Source organism: Sciurus carolinensis, chromosome 15 (genome assembly GCF_902686445.1).
Source record: "Sciurus carolinensis chromosome 15, mSciCar1.2, whole genome shotgun sequence".
Lineage (NCBI taxonomy): Eukaryota > Metazoa > Chordata > Mammalia > Rodentia > Sciuridae > Sciurus > Sciurus carolinensis.
In genome coordinates this window covers 61,231,545-61,241,904 of record NC_062227.1, presented here as the reverse complement: position 1 = coordinate 61,241,904, position 10,360 = coordinate 61,231,545, and the positions used below count along the sequence as shown (strand labels likewise).

The following is a 10,360-nucleotide window of genomic DNA, read 5'->3' as shown; positions in this document are numbered from 1 at the left end:
CGCTGAGAGGCAGCCCCACAACCCCGGTCCTTGCAAGTGAGCTCGGCCTTCCGGCTTTCAGAGAATTCCTTCCCCGGCTAAGGCGTCCCAGCAGGGCAGCTTCCCCACCACCTCTTCCCCCCATTCCTTAGTCACCCATCCCACCGCGGAGCCCCGGCCCTCCTGGGCTTGCAGCCAGCTCCTCATACACACAGCAGATGCAGGACTGGAGAAGGCACTTGGGCCAGGGATGGGATTTAACGGACCCCTTGGGGACCTTGATTCCCAGGGAAGAATGGCAGTGACCCACCACGGATTGGGGGCCCAATCAGGCAGCCCAGAAACAGGGAGTTTGTACAAACCGATGTAAAGACCCAATACCAGCATGTGTGAACCTATCTACAAAGCTGGGACAGGATATGAGGTGCGAAGAATCCGGTTTCATCCAAGTGGTGTGTCACAAAAAGATGCCATCTCAATATTGGTTTATGTTTATTTTCCACTGACCCTGTGGGTGAAGATATCCTTGTCTAATAACTCCATCTGAATGTTTTCCAGCTCATCCGATATGTCACCAGGTAATACCACTGAAGTCTTCTTTGCTGTTTCTTTCTACTTTTCACCCTCTCTAACCCTTCCCATTTCTCATAGCAAATAAAAGCCCAGACGCTATAAAATTCAGTTTAGTGGTTCAATTAAATGCTTCTACTGTGGCAGAGTTACTGATATGAAAATGATAAGTCTCTGCAGGATTTTACAGCTAGTGATAATCTGTGAAATTTTTAGATTAACATCAAGTAGGCTGTTGATAGAAAATAAATGTTTTGTATGTTAAGACAAGCCCAGGTCAGGGATCAGACAAGGACTATTAATGGCACGAGCTTAAAAAGTTGAGACTTTTTTAAATCCACATTCTATGGGGGCTGGAGTTGCGGCTCAGTTGTAGAGGGGTTGCCCGGCATGTGTAAGGCACAGGGTTCGATTCTCAGCACCACATATAAATAAAATAAAGTATCCATTGACAACTAAAAAAAATTTTTTTAAAAAGAGAATAAAGATGGACATTTTAAAAAAATCCACTTTCTACCTAAATATTTTTTAACCTCCTTTTAAAAAGTTTCAGAAGGTTCTTCATAAACAGTGTCTTTTAAAGTGTCTAGTACTAGCTTTTTCTTGTATCTTGGGTTATTTACAGCAAATATTTCCTAATGAAGAAATAAAGTATAAATGAAGGACACTGAAAATATTTAAAGGAAATTATCAAATATATTGATCTAATTCATGGATCAAAGTAATTCTACTTCACTTTGTTCCCTTCCAGGTTAACAGATATGGAGGTTTCTATGAGGATTTGGAGAAGAGTCCCAATGATTGCTAAAATTCTGGACTAGATTTGTTAGGAAAGGTAAAGAAACCAGGACTCTGCTAGAAAAGAGGAGGTTACAATGGTTTAGTAAAGCTTTTCTAATGTAAAAAGATATCATCTACCTGTTGTGCCTTGCTGAGAACTAAAGGAGAAAATAAATTTGTGATCCAACATAGTTTTAGAAGAGGTTTAACATGGAAATGTTCTGATGATTAAACTCTAAGTTTATTGAGGAACTTAAGGAGGCAGCTTTTAGGAAAAAAAGAACAATAATGGTTTTAAATGTGTCCATTTTAAGAAAAGTAACTAATCTTTTTGGTTAACTATAACAAGGCCCCTCATTGTTTCAGGCACTTCTACATATATTAATGCACTTAATAAATGCAATAAGTATTATTATCCCAATCCATAAATGTGGAAATTGAAGTTAAAGTTGAGCAATTTATTCAATAAGACAGCTGATGATAACTGGCAAGGTTAGCATTCGAGTCCAGCTGTCTTTAGATTCTTTGTACCATACCTGTCAGCTTCCCCTAACTGAAAACTGGTTTGATAGGAAGAAGGGCCAATGAGACACAGCTTCCTGAACTCACTCACAGGAAGAACATTAAGTTCCTCAACTTCTTTGTTATTCCTACCACTGTACCAGTCTTAGTCCCTTTGAGTTGCTTCATGATTACCATAATCTGGGTGGCTCATAAACAGTAAATGAATTTGTTCCTCATGGTTTTGGAGGCTGGAAGCCTAAGATCAGGCTGCCCTCATGATTAGTTTCTTGCAAAAGCCCTCTTCCAGGTTACATATTGCCACCTTTCAGCTGTCATTTTCTGGCTATGTCCTCACATGGCAGACAGGGCAAATGAACTCTGCAATTTCTCATTTGGACACTAGTCTCATTCAAGAGGTCTCTGCCCTCATGAACTAATAATTACCTCCCAAAGGCCCCGTCTCCTAATAACATCATATTGGAGGTTGGGATTTTGACATAATGAATTTCTAGGGAGACAAAAATATTCAGTACCTAAGTTCAAGTAGCAGTTCAGAAAATGTGTTTAAATTGAATTAATTTAAATTTGATCCTTTCTGAGGAAGTGACATTAAACAAAAACACCAATCAAACCACATCAGTCATGTAAACACATTGGAGAAGAGTTTTCCAAGCAGAGGGAACAGCAAGTACAAAGAACCTGAGGTACAAAGTTGCTTGGTTATATTTGAGGAACAGCCAGGAGGTCAGTATGTTTGGAGCTAAGTGAACAATAATATGACTGGTATAAGTTATATTCATTGAAGAGGAAACCAAGGGTTAGATCATGTCACTGCCATTCATTTTTAAAATATCAATTCCCAAGAGCACATGAACAACAGATGTTAGAAATAATAATGATTTATTGAATGACTTACATAACTGGCACTGAGGTAGGAGATTTAAGTGCATTATTTCATTTAGTCCTCATGCTAATTCTACAGGATAGGTATTATCTCAATTTTACACCAAAAGAAAATGAGAAAACAAATATTAAGTAACATGCTTCACAAAATAAGTGGTAGAAACAGAATTTAATTCAGGTGTATTTGCTTGCAAAAGTTTGACTTTTCCTACTATTACCACAGTTTCTCATTTCAAAGACTATAAAAAAGAAAGGGATTCACACATGTATGCAATCAACAAGTAATTATATTGCATTACTAGGTGACAGTCATTGTAGAAATTATATTAAAATATAATATAGCATTTTTAAAGTTTTTATATGAGCTAGGCATGGTGGCACCCACCTGTAATCCCAGCTACTTGGGAGGTGAAACTAGAGGATCTCGAACCCATGAGTTCAAGACCAACCTGAGCAACATGGTGAGACCCTGTATTTAAAAAATAATGTTTTCATATGATTATATTTTTACCAATCATTTGTTTCTAAAACTTTACAGATAAATGGACTATAAGGCAATTGCCCAACAAACTGCTCAAGAAGTTTTAGGTTACAATCAAGATACATCAGGCTGGAAAGTGGTTAAAATTTCAGTAAGAAAAGTTAAATGTATTTCAAGAATTTGTTTTTTGAGAATTTACTATAAAATATTTTTTAAAATATTTTCTTTTACAAAGCAGAAAAATGCATTTTTTCTATAACTGACAATTTCTTTCTGGATTTTTATTCCCCTTTGAGAAAAAGATAACTGTTTCCAGCAAGGCTTCTAGAAAATTCCTCGGAAATCTGTGAGTACATTTGCCTATTTGCAATCATTTTTTAAATTCAGTGACATTATTGTATCTGGAATTTAATGCTGTTCATTAGCTACAACAGATTATTTGACAATAATCAAGAAAAAATTATTGTCACTAGGCAGAAATGTGGTGTTAATATAATAAAGCAGTTATGTACCATCTAATCCTTTATTTTCACACCTGAAGATAATCACGCACAAAAACATAAATAAATCCCTTTGAACTGGGTATGTAGTTCAGTGGTCAAGCACTTGCCTAGCATGTACAAGGTCCTGTGTTCAGTTCCTAGTACCACCAAAAAAAAAAAAGCCCTTCTAGTGAATAATTCATGAAAATAGGAAATTTGCACTTCAAGAAATAATTACTATAAAAGCACATTGGTATTTTCTAGCTAGCAGTAGTATTTTATGGTCTTTTAAAATCTTCACCTTTCCTTTTAAATGAACCATAAAAAGTAGTTCTCGTCCTCATTTTATTTCTCTTGCTGATATATGCAATTTTTTTTTGTAAGTTGCTTTTAAGGATATGTTTGAGGATCCTATTTCAAATGAAAGCATGTTAAGGAAAATTGTGCTGATGTTTTCTAACTTCTTTATTCATCTGCTTATGATATGACATCAGTTTCTTCAGATCATCATATATTATTGAGAAGACCAAATTTTATCCAATTCCTTTTCTTTTAGAATTCACTCCTTTCAACTACTTAATAAAATGTACCTATCTTGTACAACAATCCAATTTTTTACTTTTGGGCAAAGCTGGTATGATTTCTTCCACTCATTTTAACAGTTATGAGAAAAAATAATGCCTTCCTGTTATCTAAACAATTAGTGGCTAACAGTGGCACCTTCAAAAACAACAAGGGGAGAATGAGTACAGTCAAGTCCAGGCCCTCTAAGGAAATAAATTTTTGAATCATGTGACTTTTTATTACCTTCCAGACAAAACCAATGTAGACAGAAACCTGTGCATTTTAAAAACCTTCAAAATTGTTCATTTAGTCTGCAAATATGTCTGGTTATTTATTTGCAAGGTACTATATATAATGCCTACATCCTGTCAAATAGCCTCCCTTAGGCTGTTTTAAGGTTTTATTGAAACTTTTTATCCGAGATATTTTACTGCTACCTTACATGCAAAACCGAACAAACAATTGGAACTTTTTGTATTCACATTTTGAGAGGAATTTATGTGCATTGTGTACCAATATATAACTATATATTGATGCACAAGTTACATTATAATTTAGTATCTCAGACATTTATCCAGGCACAACTTAGCCTGTTTCCTCTGTATCAGGGAATTTCTCAAGAGTGTACCCAAGATGTCAGGTGGGGCTTAGGGCTCACTTGAAGGTTCAGTTAAGGGGAGCTGTTTTCAAGCTCATTAACATGGTTATCACAAATTCAGTTCCTTGTGGGCTTTTTGGACTGAGGGCTTCAGTTCCTCAATTGTTCTTGGCTAAAATCTTTAGTATTTGATGTATGAGCCTTTCCATAGAACTATTAGGACATGGCATGTTCCTTACCTCAGAGTGAGGGGGTCTAGGAGAGAGCAACAAGTAGAAAGAGCAAACAGACAGAAACAAAAGCCTTCCTGCAAACCTAATCTCATAAATTATATCCCATCATGTTTACAATATTAAGTGAATCCCCAGATACAATCCTGATTCAAAATGGAGGGGATTATGCAGAGGGTCAATACCTGGAAGTTGGGTTTATTAGAGGGTTTTTAGAGGCTGCTTACTGCACATTGGTTTTGGCAAACCCTCCTTTCATTGTTTCAAAACTAAAATTAATAAAAAGTACATTAAATTCAATTTTGTATACGTGTTTCTCAATCACAGCCCACTGATTCTTCTAAATTTTCTATGTTTATGTACAGAAAGAGTAGGATTGGTGTAGTTTATACCAGTCAAAAAATATTTTTAATTAGTTATGGCAGATATTTAGGTACAAAGGAAATCAAGCTGGGCATGTGGGCCAGGTTGGTATGCCTCATTTGAAAGTTTACATTATCCAGAGGAGAGTAAGAAAGTTAAACTACCACCAATCAAGGGGAGTTTACCTTTTTCCATTGCTTCACAGCTTCACAGTTTAAAAGAATTGAAAATAGGGCTGGGGAGATAGCTCGGTTGGTAAAGTGCCAAGCACAAGGCCCTGGGTTCAATCCCCAGCACCGCAAAAAAAGAAAAAGAAAAGAATTGAAAAAAAATCAAAATCAAAGTAAGAAACATGTAGGTATGAATTTAGAATGAGTAACTGAACATAAACATTATACACATATGAGATATATACTATGGTCCAATACAGTTTGCCAATTTAGAGTCTGAAAGAAGTGTAAACTGTCAAAATGCCCTGTAGGGAAACAGTGAGTTGCAGTGTCAAATAAATTTTCAAAACACTCCATACTACATTCTCTTCTTGGAGATTTGGCCTTAAGATTTGAAGAAGTCCTAAAGTAAATACACCTAGTTAACTTAATTCATACTTTTACAAATTTTTGACCAAAAACATCCTATAAAACATTGGCCTAGATTTGGATTCTGATAGAAAATCTGTCTGACCAAATATGTAGAAAGAGAAGTTGTTTTTCATTATCTCCTTACTACTACCCTATGTAACTACTATTAGCTTTCCCTGGATTGGTCAACTTCCTAACAATCTCCTTGTCACTCTTGTTCAGCTACAGCCCCATTCTTCACACAATGATCAAGGTGGGTTTTTAAAATGTAATTCAGATAGTGTTACTTTGCTTCCTAAAATCTTCTAAAGCCTCTCAATTACAACAAAAATAATATCTAAACATTTTTTCAAGATCTGACCCCTGCCTTCCTCTCCAACCTCATTTTCTACCACATCAATCTCTTTCTCCCTGTGTACAGCCACAGTAGACTTTTGTTGCTTGAATGCTGGAATCACTATATGAAAACTCAATACATTCTGTCAACGTTAATGTTTTTTCTTAATGATATAGCACCCAAAGGGGACCTTTTGTAGTTACTTTGAGCACTTGCTTATATGCATGAGAAGAGAGGACCAGTTTTTTCCTTGAATTTTCTTTCCTTTTTGACCTTGAGGAATGAAATAGAGATCTACCAGCAACACAGTCTGGCCTACACATCCCCTAAATGTGAGAAGCAATTAACATGTATTGGTCTCTTTCTATACATCAGAAATGACACTGAATGCTTTTCTTTTGCTTCACAATTTCCTCTTTTTATATCCAACAACGTATTCCCATTTTACAAATCAAGACCTACTTAACTGTCCCCAAGTCACCTAGCTCATAACTGTTAGACAAAACTTTTCAGAAGCCAAAACGTTTCCCTCAGTCGCTAGGTGTACTTATTTATTATTTTCTTTGACCTCCCCAAAACTATTGCATGTACCTGTGAGATAACTGAAGCAAATTATTCAGAGAAGGAATCCAGTATAATGTACCCTTTCTACCTTTATGCATGTCATGCTTATTTAGCATGCTGCTCTCTTCTTCTCTGCCAGTTACTCCATACTGTTTACTGTTACCATTAGTATCATCATTACATTTAATCCTCTCTCATACCCTCTAGGACAGACAAGTGAGATAATCATAAATTTTTTAAATTAATAATTTATATTTCAATAGGTTAAATTTTTATTGTAAACAAATGGGGTACAACTTGTTTCTCTGGTTGTACATGAAGTAGAGGCGTATCATTTGTGTAATCATACATTTACATAGGGTAATGGTGTTTGATTCATTCTGTTATTTTTTTTCCTTCCCCCCCACCTCTCCCTCCCCTCTTTTCCCTCTATGCAGTCCCTCCTTCCTCCATTCTTGCCTACCTCCCACCCCCCATTATGTATCATCATCCGCTCATCAGCGAGATCATTTGCCCTTTGGTTTTTTGAGATTGGCTTATCTCACTTAGCATGATATTCTCCAATTTCATCCATTTGCCTGCAAATGCCATAATTTTATTATTCTTTATGACTGAGTAATATTCCACTGTGTGTGTGTGTTTGTGTGTGTGTGTGTGTGTGTGTAAAGAAACCACAGTTTCTTTATCCATTCATCAATTGAAGGGTATCTAGGTTGGTTCCACAATCTGGCTATTGTGAATTGAGCAGCTATGAACATTGATGTGGCTGTATCACTGTAGTATGCTGATTTTAAGTCCTTTGGGTATAGGCCTAGGAGTGGAATGGCTGGGTCAAATGGTGGTTCCATTCCAAGTTTTCTAAGGAATCTCCATACTGCTTTCCAGAGTGGCTGCATTAATTTGCAACCCCACCAGCAATGTATGAGTGTACCTTTTTCCCCACATCCTCGCCAACACCTATTGTTGCTTGTATTCTTGATAATCACCATTCTAATTGGGGTGAGATGAAATCTTAGGGTTAAATTTTTTGGAAGCAGCAAAAGTAAGGAATAAAGTTGCTGTGACCAAAATGAGAAGTCCTGATTCAGCCCAGTATTCATCCTGGGTCAATATTACTAAACTTCAAGTCCTAAAATTCTAACTGATGATCAAAATAATACAGGTATTATTAATAAGATGATTTGAAAAGTGTTATTTAAACTCTGCTGCCCTCCCACTTTATGAAATATTTACAGACTCAAAAGTTGTATTATTTCATGGTGAGTTTTGTGTAGTATATTACTCTTTGGAAAATAGAACTTGGGGTTTACACTAGACCATATCACACACTTCTGTATTTCACAAATACAACAGTTAGTAACATCAGCATCTAAATATCCCTAATTTTGTCTTGAGTAAAGACTATAAAACAGTCTTTGAAAGCTTCCAAAAGGAGCTTCAACACAACCTTACTCTTTTTTTTTTTTTTTTTTTTTAGATTTGTGTATTTTTATTATTGGTTTATGGATATATTATTTTTTTATTTATTTTTTTTATTATTGTACACAAATGGGATACATGTTGTTTCTCTATTTGTACATGGTGTAAAGGCATACCATTTGTGTAATCATAAATTTACATAGGGTAATGTTTGATTCATTCTGTTATTTTTTTCCCTTCCCCCCACCCCTCCCACCCCTCTTTTCCCTCTATACAGTCCTTCCTTCCTCCATTCTTGCCCCCCTCCCTAAACCTAACTCTAACCCTAACACGAACTCTTCTCACCCCTCATTATGTGTCCTCATCCACTTATTAGCGATATCATTCTTCCTTTGGTTTTTTGAGATTGGCTTATCTCAGCATGATATTCTCCAGTTTCATCCATTTGCCTGCAAATGCCATAATTTTATCACTCTTTATGGCTGAGTAATATTCCATTGTATATATATACCACATTTTCTTTATCCATTCATCAACTGAAGGGCATCTAGGTTGGTTCCACAATCTGGCTATGGTGAATTGAGCAGCTATGAACATTGATGTGGCTATATCTCTGTAATATGCTGATTTTAAGTCCTTTGGGTATAGGCCAAGGAGTGGGATAGCTGGGTCAAATGGTGGTTCCATTCCAAGTTTTCTAAGGAGTCTCCATACTACTTTCCAGAGTGGCTGCACTAATTTGCAGCCCCACCAGCAATGTATGAGTGTACCTTTTTCCCCACATCCTCGCCAACACCTGTTGTTGCTTGTATTCTTGATAATCACCATTCTAATTGGGGTGAGATGGAATCTGAGGGTGGTTTTGATTTGCATCTCTTATTACTAGAGATGTTGAACATTTTTCCATATGTTTGTTGATTGCTTGTAGATCTTCTTCTGTGAAGTGTCTGTTCATTTCCTTAGCCCATTTGTCGATTGGATTACTTGCATTCTTGGTGTAGAGTTTTTTGAGTTCTTTATAGATTCTGGAGATTAGTGCTCTATCTGAAGTATGATTGGCAAAGATTTTCTCCCACTCTGTAGACTCTTTCTTCGCATTGCTGATAGTTTCCTTTGCTGAGAGAAAGCTTTTTAGTTTGAATCTATCCCAGTTATTAATTCTTGCTTTTATTTCTTGTGCTATTGGAGTCCTGTTGAGGAAGTCTGGTCCTAAGCCGACATGTTGAAGCTCTGGACCTACTTTTTCTTCTATAAGATGCAAGGTCTCTGGTCTGATTCCGAGATCCTTAATCCATTTTGAGTTTAGTTTCATGCATGGTGAGAGATAGGGGTTTAGTTTCATTCTGTTGCATATGGATTTCCAATTCTCCCAGCACCATTTGTTGAAGAGGCTATCTTTTCTCCATTGCATATTTTTGGCCCCTTTGTCTAGTATGAGAAAATTGCATTTATTTGGGTTTGTGTCCGTGTCCTCTATTCTGTACCATTGATCCACCTTTCTATTTTGGTACCAATACCATGCCGTTTTTGTTACTATTGCTTTGTAGTAGAGTTGAAGATCTGGTATTGCGATACCCCCTGCTTCACTCTTTCTGCCAAGGATTGCTTTAGCTATTCTGGGTTTTTTATTCTTCCAGATGAATTTCATAATTTCTTGCTCTATTTCTGTAAGGTACATCATTGGGATTTTATTTGGAATTGCATTGAATCTGTATAGCACTTTTGGTAGCATGGCCATTTTGACAATATTAATTCTTCCTATCCAAGAACATGGGAGATCTTTCCATCTTCTAAGGTTTTCTTTAATTTCTTTCTTTAATGTTCTGTAGTTCTAATTGTAGAGGTCTTTCACCTCTTTTGTGAGATTGATTCCCAAGTATTTTATTTTTTTCGATGCTATTGTGAATGGGGTAGTTTTCCTAATTTCTCTTTCTGAAGATTCATCGCTTATGTATAGAAATGCCTTAGATTTATGTGCATTGATCTTATATCCCGCTACTTTACT

At 36.3% G+C, this 10,360-nt stretch overlaps 1 protein-coding gene across 3 annotated transcripts in view; it reads left to right on the top strand.

The window, feature by feature from the left end:
- Nucleotides 1-10,360, top strand: part of Stard6 (StAR related lipid transfer domain containing 6) — a 30,471-nt gene that overhangs the window by 319 nt on the left and 19,792 nt on the right. For 2 of the 3 annotated variants that reach the window (XM_047526483.1, XM_047526482.1), the window contains exons 1-4: nt 43-557; nt 1,301-1,384; nt 3,275-3,368; nt 3,514-3,563. In XM_047526483.1, the coding sequence (XP_047382439.1) occupies nt 3,279-3,368; nt 3,514-3,563 (140 nt within the window). In that variant the 5' untranslated portion in view covers nt 43-557; nt 1,301-1,384; nt 3,275-3,278. Of the gene's footprint in view, nt 1-42; nt 558-1,300; nt 1,385-3,274; nt 3,369-3,513; nt 3,564-10,360 lie in introns of those variants that run through there. The other variant, XM_047526481.1, reaches the window with a different exon arrangement.